This window comes from Nannobrachium achirus, assembly GCF_963921795.1.
Source record: "Nannobrachium achirus genome assembly, chromosome: 19".
Classification (NCBI taxonomy): Eukaryota; Metazoa; Chordata; class Actinopteri; order Myctophiformes; family Myctophidae; genus Nannobrachium; species Nannobrachium achirus.
This window is the reverse complement of record NC_137826.1, coordinates 41390749-41407854: the sequence shown is the minus strand read 5'-3', so window position 1 is coordinate 41407854 and position 17106 is coordinate 41390749. Positions and strand designations below refer to the sequence as shown.

The following is a 17106-nucleotide window of genomic DNA, read 5'->3' as shown; positions in this document are numbered from 1 at the left end:
CCACGAGCGTGTTGATCAACGCTTCAACAGCGACTCGGTGACAGATTTACTGCGCTGCGTCGCTTATCTTAGATTTGTATGCTTTGTGGCTGCCAGTGTGAGCGCAGAATAAAGCATGAAGAATCAGTGACTTAGAATAGTGGTTCTCAAACCTTTTTAGCTGCAGTACCCCTTAAGGCTCATTCCCACTGGGCGCGATAACGATAACTATCACACCCACACCACAACGATAAAGCTGAAGTAATTGACGTGAACACCGACATATCGTTATCGTATCGTTCTGCAGTGGGAATGGACCTTTATACTGATTTCTGAAGCCGAGTACCCACTTACCCTGACTACAGCGTTTTGCTTAGGAAAATGTACATAAAAAGTCCCGTTCCATGCCAATATGTTTAAATAAAACAGCATACAAACAGCATGGCAAATAAACATTGCTTTCTATTCAATAACAGTTGTACTAGTCAAGGTATTGATGTGATTTGGTTTAAAAACCTACAGATGATCAGGTTAACACAAAGTCTGTCAGACTGTCAATGTTTTATCATTAACCATAACAGTAAAATACATATTACCATTTTCTAGTTTTCTCACGTAAGCCTGCAGTACCCCTGTGTACCCCTAGGGGTACACGTACCCCCATTAGAGAAACACCGGTATAGCCAAATGTGGTTAATCAGACTAATAGTTTTAGTTGATTATAAAAAATCTTTTCGATTTTCTTGTTGTAGATTTGTTGAAAAAAATGATATACTTGAATTGAATTCCAGTTTACTTTAGAGCCATGCACACATGAATTTCAGATCAACATTCAGTTAAATGTCTGACTCTGAACTATAAGGTGGAGGCTGGGGTGGTGGAGCCAAGCTTTGCCAGCAGCAGCAGTGCTGCATAAACAAAGCGATGCTTCATTTCTACTTAGTAGTGTGTGACTCCATTTGATGTGTGTTTGTAGTCGTGTGAGTGATTTGGAGTTTTATGAGAGAAAGTCACAGAGATGGATGTCTGTCCTCATGTCCTGCCTCATGTGTCCCTGTCCTTCAGGAGTGGGAGTCCAAGAAGAAGGTGGCCTAGACGGACCGATGGATGGAGGAAGTACGAACAGCGTCATGGGGATATGAGTGGTGATATAGGTCTGTATGAATGGTGATATGTGCGGATATGAGTGGCGATATGGGGCGGTATGAGTGGCCTTCGTGGCTTTATGAGTGGCAGGAAGACAGAAGAATATTAAAAAAAGGAGAAATGTAAAAGTGGGCAAGAGGAGTGGAAGGACAAGGACGGATGAGGACACACTTTCCTCTCAAGGAAAAGGACAAGGAGGAGGACTCTGCTTGCATGCAGACGAAGAATTCTGCATTCATGAAAGGACCTTTATTTATAAAGCAATGTAAATATCACACATTTGGACATTTTCCTACAGTACCAGTACAGTATTGCTACTCATAGATAGCTAAAAGTACATATGTGTGTGTATTTGTACATTATGCTTGTAGTATATGCTGTGTGCACACTGCACACAAACACACTTCTGTCTACAGTCTGTGTGTGCTGCATTTGCGACTGCACGCACGTATCGCTGTACATGTTTGTGTGCATCATCCGCATGTAGAGTATGCACGGTTCATAGCGAGCTATACAGAGAAAGAGAGATGTGTTGACGGCAGGACGGCAAAGGGACGGAGCAATTCAAATGCAGAGGACTGGCACGTTAAAGCCTGATTCATGCCATATACCGCAAACGCCATTGGTTTCTACAGGCCGTAAATGAAGCCTATTTTGCTGCGATTTCAAATCCGCCATCTTTCTTTATATCCTGTCTATTTCCGGTCCAAAATGCGAACGAAAGTTGATGCTATTGGCTGCAACCTAGCGAGGGTGGGTCTTCACGCGGTAGAACCAGTAGAAAGCCTAGAAACATACTCTACTTCATCAAAAATTAAAGTGACCATAATTTACTAAACGCATATCTGGATGTTTTAAAAAAAATACTTTAAAGTAGTGATTGAAAACACAAAGTGTTTATGAAAAGGTTTACTAAGGAAATACAATCAAGTGTAAAGTTCGCTCCAAAACCTCATTGGCTCCCATTGAGATTACAATGCATTGACACCACCGAAGGTGAAATAGCGACAATCTGCTGGGCCTTTAATAGGAACAGCAGGCTTGGCGAGAACAGCGAACGATCGGAGGTAGTTGTGCGCCAGTGTCGCTCACGACATCCTGCACGGTACAGTACAACTCAGGCTTTATTGTGTCATGTGGTGAATGTTCAGGAAGATTCCATGGTTCCCTGGGGCTGACGGGGACAATGAAAGAAGCCATTGTTTTGATAGACATCAGGGATTTATTTTGTTATTTGTTGTCATACAGTATGGTTTCCCTTGTCATACTTTACTGGAAATGTTACACTGGCCACTGATGGAGGAGAAAGACTCTGATTGTCCTCTATTTACTCAGCCGGAGCCACTTAGTTTACTAGCACATGTTAGCTTAGCACAACACGATAACTGGTGGGTGTAGCCAAATCACATAATGTCTTCTGCCCAAAACTCCTGCAATGTCAGAGAAACATGCGTTAGTTGACATGATCAGCATAACTGGAATCATGCTGCGTCTCAAGTCCAAATTATTCCTATTTCCTTCACTTGTTTCCTATTTCCTTGTCTGTTAGTCCCACCCACTGGGAGTTGGCCTATCACCTGTGATGTTGTCATCAGAAATGGCCAATGGGACGTCTCCTCTTCTCTATTTCCTCAATGGGAGGGACTAACATACAAGCAAGGAAATAGGAAATAGGATTGATTTAAGGACTTGAGACGCAGCTGTCAGGGACACAAGCGTATGTGGAAACAAACCCAAACGTTACTAGTTTACTGCCAGCTACTTTATTAGCACAGGTTAGGACAACACAACAACTGGTGGGTGCTGTCAAAACATGATGTCACTATAAGACATTATACTGTACACCTATTTGTGCCAAATGGGATTTTCTGACTTCCAAGTATGAAAAATCCACGTTCTGTCCAACTTTGTTATTCCTGGTCGGAAACTCTGGACTTTGTCAGAGCTCTGGGATAGTGCATTGACGTCATGTACTGTAAACACAATAAGCAACAGGTTTTAAAAAAAAGAACAGTGTGCTTTATGCTTTTAAGCCGACTTTCATATTTCTCTTTATACAGGGATATGGTATGTGTTACAGTACAGTATATGCTGTGAAAACAGTATAGCACAGGGGTAGGCAACCTTAGGCACAGGTGTGGTACCAACATTGGCACAGGGGAGGGTGATCACCGGCAGAAGTGTGAGAGAGAGGGGTTTTATTTTAAAATCAAATATTGATTTAAACGTGACTGGGGAGGGAGTCTAGTGATCATTATAACAATGTCCTGACAATAATGGGTGTCATTAAAATTTATGTTGACATGGCACACTGACTATCTAGAAAATGAAAAAATAATAATTTCAAAAAGGTTGCTGACCCCTATAGCAAATGCAAGTTTATTTCAGGTGACCATTTTGCATGAACGTGCCATAGCAATGACGATATGTGAATTTTGTCTGTCTACCCCCACTACAATATGAAGAGCTTAGTGATAGATTGCCACTAATTAGGATAAATTATTTCAAATTATTTTTTACAATTTACATTTACATTTGCCAAAGTAAGATATAAAAGTTTATATGAGGAATTTACCTAACCAAATAAATTATTGTAACTATCTTAAATTATGTGTAAGCATATTCCACTTTCTGTAATGATGTTTCTGTGTTAGGAGAACCTACTCAACCGGGTGGTGTTTCCACAAAATGTAATGAAGCAACTGTTTATTACTTCAATGTGAAAGTATTTTCTGATTTAACCAAATGTGTTTGTGTTGATGCCAACCACTGTTTCTAACTATGAGTACTGCACTTTATTACGTTGTTTTGTCTTCATATAAATGTATTTTAAATTAGATTCACTCTGTGCCTCTTATTTGAGTCTTATTTGAGGACAGATGCATGTACATCATCTCAGATCTGTGATTCAACTTCTCCTTTGTAATCACGCACGCATGCACGCACGCACGCACGCACGCACACACACACACACACACACACACACACACACACACACACACACACACACACACTGACATCAGCAACATTTAGGCAGTGTTTCAGCCTGATATGACTATTCACTATAAATTAATTACAGCTCAAGACAAAATTGGGAATGGAACACCAAAATGGAAGCTGATTAGTTATCTTTGTCGAGTTCCCTCTCCTGATAGGAGGTTGGCATCCCAATGGTTACGACCCTGAGGTTTCATTTCATCTGTACTACAGTGTGTGTCTTAATCTTCTGTGTGGGTTTGTGTGTGCCTGAGTGTACTTGGCCGGTTGAATGAGTGATTAACTGATGCAGATTGTTGGAGGGAGCTGATTCTGTTCCAGCCTGGATTAAAAGGACAGTTTCCCCCAGGCTCAGCTGCAAGCGGGCCTTCGTGTTCCCAAGACTGGCAGACGATGACAAGCCACACTTAGTGCACAGTCTGCACACAGCCACACAGTACAATATTTGTGTTTTTAAAAAGCCTGGGTTTAGTAGGGGTGGGTCTTTATGTTGATCTTGTTTTACTCCTGTGTTTCGATTAGGCGTTCGGTCTCCTGCGATCAGTGCAAAGACTCAGACTGATTTCCAGATTCAACCATTTATTTGTTACTTGTTTTGGTGTGTGCTTGGGATAGACAAAACAATACAACACACAACAGAACAAACACATATATTTTAAAAATACTAAACACGTGACTAGACTCTAGAGCATACAGTACATGGACAACTTGTGGCCCAGGGGCCCACCTTCACTTAATGCAGCCCGCAGGTTAATATCGGAATACTGATATGTTATTGATTTCAGCTGTTACAATTCCAAACATGCAAACATGACCGGCTTTAATTACTTCAGTAGTAGCTTAATGACTAGTACTAGTCTTTTATGTCCATTGTCCAATGTATTTGTATTTACGTTCATACAGTTTAGAACATATAAATGCATTTGAAATTAAATAAAAATGCTAATTTTCAGTATTCCAATTAAAAAATTAGCAGATCTACAAGCTCAAAATGTGTCGCACTGTGACCCCTTTTGAGCTTGTAGATTTTTGCTATTTTTTGACAATATGCAATGTGGCCATCTGGAGTGATTGTGAAAATATAGTGGTCCTCTCCATCATCAAAGTTGCCCACCCCTGCTCTAGAGCAATACACCTGCAATTCAGAACTCATCTTAATCAAAATATAATTTTCTGTATGGTAGAATAATATATTAATACAATAATAAGTAGTACATCAGCAGTGGTTGGAGTGGTGCTCGCTAGTCTTCCATGGAGAAATGTAGACCTTGGTGTTGGTTTTGCATCTTTAAAATGATAAGGCCACAAATAGGGGACACAAGTAATTTGTTGTGTCGATTTAGATGAGCACTGGTCCCCTAACAGTGTGCTTTGTGACGACTGACTCAAGGTTTTGGAGATTTTGTGACCACCACACATTATTATTGCAATAGATACAACTGTACAAAAAGTTTTCATTTACTATGTAAAAACTATAGAGGAGGGAGACTGCTTTATAATGCAAAAATAGTTTTAACACCTCCAAATGGTTATTTTACTACTTTTTGTTTTGGCAAATGAACAAACGTTCTCTAAACCTTACAGCAAGGGTAGGCAACCTTAGGCACGGGTGCGGTGCCAACATTGGCACAGGGGAGGGTGTTCACTGGCACAAATCAAATATTGTTTTAAACGTGGTCAATTAAATTAAGTACCCTAATTTGCAGCAAATTACGGTAGATCATGCACATAATTCTACATTCATTAAAGTTTGACTGGGGAGGGAGTCAGGGAGATACAGTAGGTGGTTTATTGCTCTAATGAGTCCAATGATCATTATAGCAATGTCCTGACAATCAAAATATGTCAGAACTTTAGGGTGTCATTAAAATGTATGTTGACATGGCACACTGATTATCTAGAAAATAGAAAACATGGCACTTCATTTCAAAAAGGTTGCTGACACCTGCCTTATACAGACTAAGTACTCAGCTATTCTTTTTTGCATTGGACTTTTGCCTCCTTAGGAAATCCCAGTAGGCTCCATTTTTTCTGGCAATTTGCTATATGAGCATGTTGTGCGCATTCATTTCCTAATACAGAGGTAAATTCTATGCCCGAGGCTTTTATGCCTTCATTGGATAGGACAGTAGACTGACAGGAAATGGGGGGAGAGATGGGGAGTGACACGCCAGGCATCCATGCCTATGTGGCAATGCCTAAGTGGTATGCGCCTGGACCAGTAGGCCAGCAGGCGCCCCTCAATCAATCACTTTTATTGTGCTGTCCATAATACACACTGGGAAGCAAAATACCATTCTCCAAAACTCATGGTTGATTTAATTCGCATTTAAAAACAATAGACACATAAAAAATAGGCAAAGCTGTTAAAAAAAACATTAAAAAGTAGAGAGAGCTGACAACATTGGTAAAATAAAGTGCTGATGCATTCAAAGTGCAATATAGATACAGTACTAATTCAAAAGTGCTATTTACTTTCAAGATGTTGTTTTTTAGGCAAAGACTACATTTAAATATCTTTTATTCCCTCACAAGCTTGTTGTGAGCTTTTGCATGAAATATACAGTAGCTTAAGTGTTTTTTATTCAGTAAATGAAATATATACTTTTACAAGTGTACTACATAGAATATATTTCGTGTTGAGCATATTGGATATTTGATATGAATCTATGAAGTGCTTTTATGCTTGTGCTTTTTATTTTTGGCAATTACTTATGCCATACGTGCTTGTAATGTTGCATGTTATTATACTTTTAAAAACATTGAATGAGGTTAGGAAGCCTTTCAACATCCTCAATAATGCAAGCATAACCACATTTGTATAGAAACATTTAAGCCATTAGCACAGTGGTTTTCAACCCTTTTCACATCAAGGTCCATTATTTATTCAGCATCTGAGCCACGGACCACCATTTGATGAGATTTAGCCTCTCAGACCCAAAACTTTGAATATTTTGTTCAGATCAGAGATTGTGTCCACAATTCCATGCTGTATTGATGTTGGCACCATAGGAGAGATCATAACAGGCAAACGTTGATCAAAAATAACAATACTTCTACATTCTCTAAATGTGTAGACTTCAATCAAGTAATGCAGATGTTTAACAATAATTAACTCTTAAGAGCAAACTCTCAAGAGATAAAGATCTATAAGTGTCCATTTCGTTACCAACTCTCCATCATTTAGCTGGGGACCACCTGGAACCCCCCCAAGGATTACTGCATTAGCATAAAAGTTACACGCTTAAAAATGCATTAAGCAGTAGTGTCACAGCTGAATAATAAAATGTTGTATAACTGTAAATGTCTGAGCGAACAAACAAGATTACATACACAGTACTTTGCAAAGATTATAGGCACTTTAAAAATAATGCCACGAAGGGGGTTGTTTATCAATAAACAACAAAGTGCGGTAAACAGAGAAAACTACACAAAAATCTATATTTGATGTGATCACCAATTGCCCTTAAAAGCTGCAATATGTTTCCTACTGTAGTTACAACAATTCTTAAGGTACTCGGCAGGGAAGTTGGAGAACTTGAGCCACAGTCTTTCTGTCTCAAATGCTTGTGCTACTGTTCATGTCATCCCAGAATGACTTGATGACGCTGAGACCAGGGCTCTATGGGGGCCTTGTTCTTCTTTTCGCTGAATAATAGAATAGTTCTTTATTGCTCTGGCTGTGTTTGGGGTTGTTCTCATGCTGCAGAATGAACTTTTTGGAATACTATTGCACAGGGACGTGCAGAGAATATTAGAGAGGCAGGGGCTGGCATTTCTTAAAGGGCCTTTTGGTAGAAATATCGAATATAGCAGACCTCCAAGGTCACAACACGTCACAGTTGTGAGCTTGGAGGTCTGCTATTTTTGGTGCTTGATACCACACTGAACTAAGCATAATCAAGTCAGTACTGGAGATGTGGCATAACGGCATGGATTTCTACACAGAAAGGGCAATTCTTTTGACATAAGATGCTGAATTCAAGTTCAGGATAGTATGGACAAGGCAATTCCCTTGAATGCTGCCTTAAGGTATGGCTTGGAAAGAGGCATTCGCATTCCTTTGATGTCTATGTGTGCACGTGCCAGCTATTGCATGATGGGCTTTGGCTTTACTCTACCTCTATCTTCTCTCTTCTCACTAAAACTACACTAAATGATGGGGCGTGCACGAAAAAGAGAATGTCACCCACTTCTTAAAACCTGTGATGATTTTGCTTGTTTTACAGTATTTCTCTCAGCAAAGAGAAGACCACTAGTCATGACCAAAATCTCCAACTCTCTTTAAATGCATCCGCAAACCTCCAAAACAATCTCCACCGTGCTTCACCGTTATTGCAGGTTCATCCTTGATCTTGCAGCACTCTCCAGCTCTTCATCAAACAAACTGCCTTCTGTCAGAGCCAAATATTTCACCATTTGACTTATCAATCCAGAGCACCTGCTGAATTATTTCCCTGCATCTTGTGTTTTTTCATGCATAGTGGGGTGCTTGGCTTTTCTTCCACGTCCAAGTCTTTCATGAAGAACACTTCTAGCCCAGATTTCTCCGGGCTGTAGATCGGTGTATACCAACCAGGGCGCCATAGTTCTGAGCTGATAAGCGTTGCTGGACCTCTTCCGATCGTGAAGGGAAGTCAACATGACTTGTCTTTGGTTCTGCTGCGCTCACATTCCTTGAGGGACTGCTTTTTTTCTTCCTTTCCCCTTTCTGGGCCTTCTCTTCTGGTCTGGTTTCTTTGTTTGGTTTCTGCAGAAGTTGGTAAACTTGGATAGCACATCTGGAAACGAGATGATCAAGATGCAAAATTTCAAGATGCAAGAATTTGTTGGTGGTGTTTTTTTATATACATACGTAATAGTTAGCATTGTTTTAGGTTTTATACAACGTTTTTACTGAATAGATGCTTGTTTTTCTTACCATTTCTATGCATTTGATGTATTGATGTTGATGTGAAGGTAATAACCTTGCTAATTGTAAATCGCTCTGGATTAAGAGTGCCTGCTAAATGCCTAAATTGTAAATTGTTATTTTAATATATGCCTAAGTATACGAGTACATAAACACGTACATAAGTAAACTTTTTTGGTTGCTCAACATTGTGGCACCAATAATAAACAAAAGAATGAACGAAACAGCAAGTAATGAGGTAAATAAATAGCTATAAGCAATATATACGTAGGCTACAATGTAGTCATAGCACCCTTAAGTTAGAGGTACTTGTAATGGTTACTAGTATACTTCAAAATATTATACAAATGCAGTACAGTGTATGCATGTACACACTAGTATAAGCATACATAAATATACTCTAAATACTTATATATACGTATATACGTTATATATATATATATATATATATATATATATATATATATATATATATACATACATACAGTAGATGTGTGGGATGTGTTTAAATAATTTAAGGTGTGTGAGTAGTCCTGTGTGTGTGTGTGTGTGTGTGTGTGTGTGTGTGTGTGTGTGTGTGTGTGTGTGTGTGTGTGTGTGTGTGTGTGTGTGTGTGTGTGTGTGTGTGTGTGTGTGTGTGTGTGTGTGTGTGTGTGTGTGTGTGTGTGTGTGTGTGCGCGCGCGCGTGTGCGTGCGTGTGTGGTGGATTTGTGTATAGTCTTTTGCAGTCTGTATGTGTACGGTATGTGTGTGTGTAGTATAGGCAGGGAGGCAACAGGCCTTGTCAATCATTCATAAACCTGCCTGGGGGGAGTATCTGTTTCAGAGCCTACTGCCCTTGGTCTCTTGCAGACGTGGAATTGCTCGCCATCTGTAAGTCCAGGGTTTTTTGGTAAATCCATGGGCTTTACTGACATAACATCAATCGTAAATATCCTGGAGCGAAGCTCTCTGATCCAATGTTGCACCGGGCGTGTTTTGCTGTTGAGGGCAATAACAGTTCCCATACCAGGTACTGTAAGGTCAGGAGGATGTTTTCTCTACAAGGCCTGGGGTATCTCGAGCCCTATGCCAAACGTCTTCATCCGTATCAGGTGAAAGAGGCGTTGCTGCATGTGCATCCTTCATCACGTGGCCAGAGTTCTCATCCCAGGAGATCTCGGTGATGTGAACGCAGAGGAACATGAACTCACTGAGCCCCTCCCTCCGTACTGTCCGTAGCCTGGGATCAAAAATATTTTCGGGTTTTATGATCCGGTCGCAGCGGAAATAACTTTATGTCATCAAGCGGCCGGAACCACCGACTGTGAACCACCTCCAAAATGATTCCCATAGTTTTTAAATTGGTTTAAATTGGTGTAATCATTTCTTTTGTTATAATGATCGTTTGGTGTGTTCATATTTTATTATAACTCGTAGCGCGAGAGATTAGAGTCCATAGGCATTGAAACAACGTCATTTCAAAGGCTATATACAGTAAGGCTATATACCGGTATATAGACACTTAAAAAACAAAAGCTAGAAAAAACCATCACTTTTAGACTAGTTATAACCCGGTTTTAGACATAATGTCTAATAGCCGACTATGGCTCACTGAGCACCTTCTTCCGCTCACAAACAGTCTCGTCAGCGGAGACAGCTGTGGTGGGGGTGGTTGTTGTTGTTGTCAGTGATTTCAAAGCAAGTGTTAAAGGTGTTCAGCTCATCTGGGACAGTGTGACAGCTCTGAAGTTAGATATGGTGTGTAATCCTTGCCACAAAAGCTATGTGGGTTGTTCCTGATTAGTTGTGACTCAAGCCTCTCGCTGCAGTTGTGTTTGCCTGAGTGGAAGCGCTGGCTTTTCTAAGGTCGTAATTGCCTTTCAGCAGTTCCACTTTGTCATGGGGTTGAGAATCCAATATCTGGTGTCTCACAGCTCTGTTTATCCATGCATGTCTTCTGGTTTGGCTAAATCCCGGCAGTTTTAGTGGGGACTATGTCAGTTATATGCGCTTCTTGATTATAGCCAGAACCGTGTCTGTGTCCTTCGCCGCCCCTCCGGCTGTCTCATGGAACATTTGCAAAAACATAAATAAAACACGCTGCTTTGATCCAGTGGCCTCTGGATATTTATTCACTGCAATGCTAATAGTCCTGTGTCCGCCCATGGTGGAACGTTAATGTTCATTTCTTTGTCCCTGTCCACCGAAATATGGTAATTCCCACTGACATGGCATGATCTGTGATGTCGTTCGTTGGACAGCCAGGTCTGTGTGAAATCCTTGCTCTCAGTTAATCTAGTTTGTTGTCCAACGTGTTCATGATGGATACTATAGGGAGCAGTGGTCTCCATCTCAATCGCACCATCAGCCAGCTGCCCTTCCCCTCCTATGTCTCGGCTGTGGTCTTAGGCATACCGTTCAGTGAGCAGATGGACCCCAATGGGAAATTTGCAGATTCACATTCAACAGTTGATTTTGTAGACTAAAAATGTATTTTGGCAGGTCTTGATAGCGTTGTAATGGTAATCACTTGGTTGCATGCTGAAAATAGCCGATCTACAAGCTTGTAGATCGGCTATTTTCAGAGTGCAACCAAACACGCAATTACTTGTCTTTTAGTTCTACTGGATCTCTTCTCCACTGGTACCTCCCTAGCATTTTAGTCTATAGTTTATTTGTTGACGAAATTGTCAGTACATTTAGTCATTGTAGCTTAGTTTTTAGTCGACAAACCTTTTTCGTCATAGTTTTTTAGACGAAGAAATCAACACTGCTTTGAGAGACATTGCTGATGTATAGATGAATCGCTTTGTGGCTTGATGTTAAGCTCACTCTCTCCATAGCATGATTTCTTTTTTTTTATTCATTCATGCTTTATTTTACTATAGGACTACACAAGCGGCTGTACTTTTCGATCACATTACACAACTAGAAATAATGTTGTTCTTTATTATACGCAATATACGGTCAGCAAATAACCACAGTTATACCCTATTTAGACAAGAGACTAGAGTGCAGGCACGTATCCAGGTTTCAGATCAACATATAATAAACAATAATTCATTGTTTTGTTCACGTTGGATCTTCATCAAGAATACTTCTGGAAACGGGTGTACACAAGAAGTATGACTACACTGTATATCCCATATTATACCCCGAATATAATTATTATACTCTAATTAGAAACCAAGATTTTTGCAAGGTCTAATTAGAAATCCAAATACAATTCCATAGGCCTATTAGATGGAACATATGCCACTGTTGGACCTATTATATCAAATTATGTTGTAATTAGACACCATATTTACCGGTAATGCTGCCGATGTGTGCTTAATATGATAGCTTAATTAGGCAACAACTGTAACTAGAAAGAAGCTATAAGAATCTCTGCCAGGAGGCTTGCCCCAATTAGCCATGTGGCTCATTGCTGACATTGACCTTTGACCGCAAAATTGCGCCATATGTCACATTTTGAGAGTTCTATATGAAACTTCATGGTCCTGTGATGGGATTTTTCTAATGTTTTGAGTCATTGGGACAGACAGAGTGACATACAATTAGATAACACACGCAGTCAGACATTATCACCAGTAAGACCTCGCCCCTAAAGGGTGAGGTCGCGCCCCTAAAGGGTGAGGTCGCGCCAATGTATATTGTTGACAATATTAGGGATCTCCATATATGGGCATAAAAGGGATTTGTTCCCCTGGCATCACAGGGATCACCACATCTCCACATATGGGCATAATATGGATTTGTTCCCCCTGGCATCACAGGGATCACTCTAACAGGGCATCCTCTGGGATACAATCCATGTATGCCCATATATGGAGATCATAGTGTGGTTCTCCTAACAGGGCATCATCTGGGATACAATCCCAGTTCTGCATCAAAAGTAATCAACAAACTAACTGGTCAGACATTGGCTAAATTGTCAAATAATAAAAGAAATATTATGAAAATAACAGATCTTGCAGATCTGCTATTTTCACAACATTATCTGTGTAACAGGGTCAAACTATAGATGTAATGCCTCAACTCCTACATTCCAAATTCTTATCATGCTTATGTAGGGTCCCCAGTTTAAATATGATTATTAGTGGGGAGTTGCGGCCTGAAAAGGTTCCACTGTGGTAGCTAGAGCACAATTTTGTCGTCAAAGACCAAGGTCAAGACAGTCAATAACGAACACATTGTTGTACATGATGTTGCCTAAAGACTTCTGAACTATTCATCGATATCATGGCAAGGAGCCATGTGGCTCACGTGGAACCTTGCCACACACCCGCTCATTAGTACACAAGTGGAAAGTTACAGAGACTGAAGTTTGTCCTGGCGTACGTCCTCTCCCGTGTCCTCGTTCTCCAGGAGCGGCTGTCCAAGAAGGTGACCTAGAGCAAAATTAATGGACGGAAGGACGGACGGACGGACGGACGGACGGACGGACGGACGGATACTAATAAAAGACATAGTCATGGAGGGACAACCTGGGCTTTGTGACCTGAAACACAAAATGAGTGGCAAGAAGGGAGAAATAAATGCAAGAGAGTGTGAGGAGGAAGAGGAGGAGAGAGCTCGGGATGACAGATGACACACTGAGGGGCGTCACAAGGGGGGAAAAGTGGGACTGAGTTACTAGGGCCCAACCTTAATTATGTTATACTTTAGCTATTGAAAAATAGCAGATCTACAAGCTCACAGCACGGCACTCTGCTGTTTTTTAAACGTCGTGAAAATGTGTGCAAATCTTTGAATGTAATTTTTAAGCAAACATTTGCAACTCAAATTTTGATTCTGGGGGTCCCTGGGACTGAATATTTTGAGATGGGGGTTCTGTGGCTAAATACATGTCATTTTGGGGATCCTTCACATGAAAAGGTTTGAGCACCACTGACACGAAATATTGTTTTTTCAAAAAACCTTAGAAGGATTTGAAATATTCAAAGACTTGCACAAGTTTTCACGATTTTTCAAAAATAGTAAATCTACAGGCTCGCAGCGAGCTGTAAGCTTGTATATCTGCTATTTTTCTATAGTTAAAGCACAAAATAATTGGAGTGAATCCTTATACCCAGGGCCCAGAGTTTGGTGCGACACCCCTGTGTGAGGAAGAGGAGAGGAGGAGGAGGAGAGAGCTCAGGATGACAGATGACACACTCTGCTTTCCTCTCCACCTGGCAGCAGGAAGATTACAAGCATGAGGACTCACTGCTTCCATGTACAGAATGATGAAGAGCTCTTGTTTGCCTGTATGACAAAAACATAGAAGAATGCTCGAAAGTCTGTACCAAAGGTTGGTGTTAGATAGCATGATATGTAGACTGATGACAGGTCATTGTTGACCTGGCATCCCATAGTATGTATAGTTTCAATGTACAGATTATAATGTTTTGTTATTCTACTGTTAGACTGATGATAGGTTCTTGATTTACCTACGATTTTAGATTTATTTCTATGCATTTGATGTAATAACCTTGTGCTGTCCTTGCTTATTGTAAATCGCTCTGGATTAAGAGCGTCTGTTAAATGCCTAAATTGTACATTGTAAATACAAATTGTGTTTTGTACTGCACATTTCACAGTTTTCATCATTACTTTGTGTGTGCGTACATGCATGCATGAGTGCATAATTACCATGTGGTATTGTCAGTGTATTTGCGACCACAGGGAGCAGTTTGTGTGAAAACCTGCAGCAGTTGTGTCATGCTGTCTTGCCTGTCACACTGCTGTTACTCTAAGCTGTTACTCTTGCCTGTCACACTACAGGCACTTGCTGTAACTAGACCTGTAATTAGTGTTAAGCCTGTTCAGGTGTGGAAGATCAGCTCAATTGACGTCCAGCACACCTGAAACTCTGATCAGTTTGGTTGAGTGTCTCAAAATGTACAGATCTCCTCTGCCCTTTTCCTACTCACGTGTGCTTTGAAGAACCTTTGCTTGTAAGTGTACATGCAATTATGCTCGCATGCACGCAATATTTATCGTCAATTAATGTCCGCCCCCCACCATATGTCTCATATGCATTATATATATGTTGACATGTTTCTTTTTTGCAATTTTCTTTAAACTTTAGTTAAGTCTAAATAGTCAAATTAGTTGGTACTCACTGAGGTCGCTACTCGACATTAGGGAGTGTTACTTGTTAATAGTGCATGCATACTGTATGTGTGACTACATGTATGATTACATTGTGCCATATATTCTGTATGATCATCACTCATGGGGGTTTGAATCGAATATTGAGGCTCCTCTAAACCAGTGTTTTTCAACCTTTTTCATACAGTATCAAGGTTCATTATTTATACTGGGTTTGAGGCACGGACCACCGTTTGATGAGATTTAGCCAGACCTAAAAATATTGTGTTATTGTTGGATAAGATTTTGTCCACAAATACTCCATGCTGTACTGATGTTGGTACCATAGGAGAGATAACAGGCAGATGTTGACCAAAAATAACAATTCTTCTACATTCTCTAATTGTGTAGACTTCTTATAAATTAAGTAATCCAGATTTTTAACAATAATTTGACTCTTGAGAGAGCGTAAAACGAATGGGTCCATTTGGTTTCATTTTACACTCTGGAAAGTTAAAGATCTATAATGGTCCATTTGGTTACCAACTCTCCATCATTTAGGTGGGGACCACCTGGAACCCCCTCTAGGACCACCGGTGGTCCCTGGACCACTGGTTGAAAACCACTGCTCTAAACAACACAGAGCCAAAAGCGATTTAGCTTTGACCCATAGGGGGCGCCACAAACGTGGGGGAAAAACACGTGATTTATTTGGGAACAATATCCACCAAATTAAGTACAGTACACGTGATCTCATCAGGAGTCATGTGGCAATGAATGTGCTCACAGGACACATTGAGACATAGAGGGAGAGAGACACTGGACACTGAGACATACCGTAGATGGAGACAGAGAGAGACAGAGAGGGAGAGAGAGAGAGAGGCAGAGAGACAGAGAGGGGGAGAGACACTGGACACAGAGACAGAGAGGGAGAGACAGAGAGGGAGAGAGAGAGAAGCAGTTTAAAGTTACTGCATCAGACAGTGGAGGTATTATCATTGGGCCGTGCCTCCTGGTACTTTGATCATTCATGCTGTGAAGGAGAACATTATGTAACTTTGTGCCACCCAGTGCTGCACAAATTAAACACTACCAACACAGCCTATGCCTACTAGTAGCATGCAGTTGATGCAATGCTGCACATGGTCTCTGCAATGTCACATTAATCTGCCTCTTACACAGCCCTGGTTTGGCCATCTGGCCTGAGAGAAACCGGCACTACGCCAGTGCACACCCCTTTCTCACTTTGTCGTTTATAAAACAGACTCCAGCATATACAGAGTCAAATAGAAACATTTTGGGGGTAGAACACTCAGTTCCAGACAAACAGACGACAGAAGTGAAACCCTCACATTCGTCGGGGACAAGAAGAGGACAGAGGAGACAATTTGAACGTCCTTAGAAAGAGTTGGTTTTTATTTAGTGCATTTCTAGTTTTTTATGTCCACACAGCAGGAACCAAAAAATGTTTAAAGTGAATCTGTGTTGTTCCCATCCAGCGGATCTGGCGGTCCACTTTAGCCGTTGGTCCACTGAATAACGATGCTCGGTCCACTGCTCGGTGCAGTACAATGTTCTCATACCCAGGGGCGTCACAAGGGGTAGGAAAGTGGGACTGAGTTACTAGGGCCCAAGGTGTTGGAGGGGCCTTAATTATTTTATACTTTAGCTATTGAAAAATAGCAAAAAAAAATAGCAAAATGTGTGCAAATCTTTGAATATATGTATTTTTTAAGCGAACATTTGTAAGTCAAATTTTGCTTCTGGGGGGGTCCCTGGAACTAAATATTTTGAGATGGGGGTCCGTGACCAAATACATATCATTTTGGGGGTCCTTCACATCATGAAAAGGTTTGAGCTCCACTGACATCGAAACATAGATTTTTCAAAAAAGGATTTGAAATATTCAAAGATTTTCATGATTTTTCAAAAATAGCAGATCTACAAGCTCGCAGCGCGGCACTCGGTGCCGCGCTGTGAGCTTATATATCTGCTATTTTTCAATAGTTAAAGCA

The 17106-nt window shown here is 40.7% G+C and overlaps 2 protein-coding genes across 6 annotated transcripts in view; both read left to right on the top strand.

The window, feature by feature from the left end:
* LOC308304494 (actin filament-associated protein 1-like 1) overlaps positions 1–3964 on the top strand; it is a 57965-nt gene extending 54001 nt beyond the window's left edge. For all 5 annotated transcript variants that reach the window (XM_080749099.1, XM_080749102.1, XM_080749101.1 and 2 more), the window contains exon 19: positions 1045–3964. In XM_080749099.1, coding sequence (XP_080605225.1) covers positions 1045–1074 — 30 coding nt within the window. In that variant the 3' untranslated portion in view covers positions 1075–3964. The remainder of the gene's footprint in view (positions 1–1044) is intronic.
* hspa4a (heat shock protein 4a) overlaps positions 1–17106 on the top strand; it is a 460486-nt gene that overhangs the window by 355510 nt on the left and 87870 nt on the right. The gene's annotated exons all lie outside the window — the stretch shown is intronic.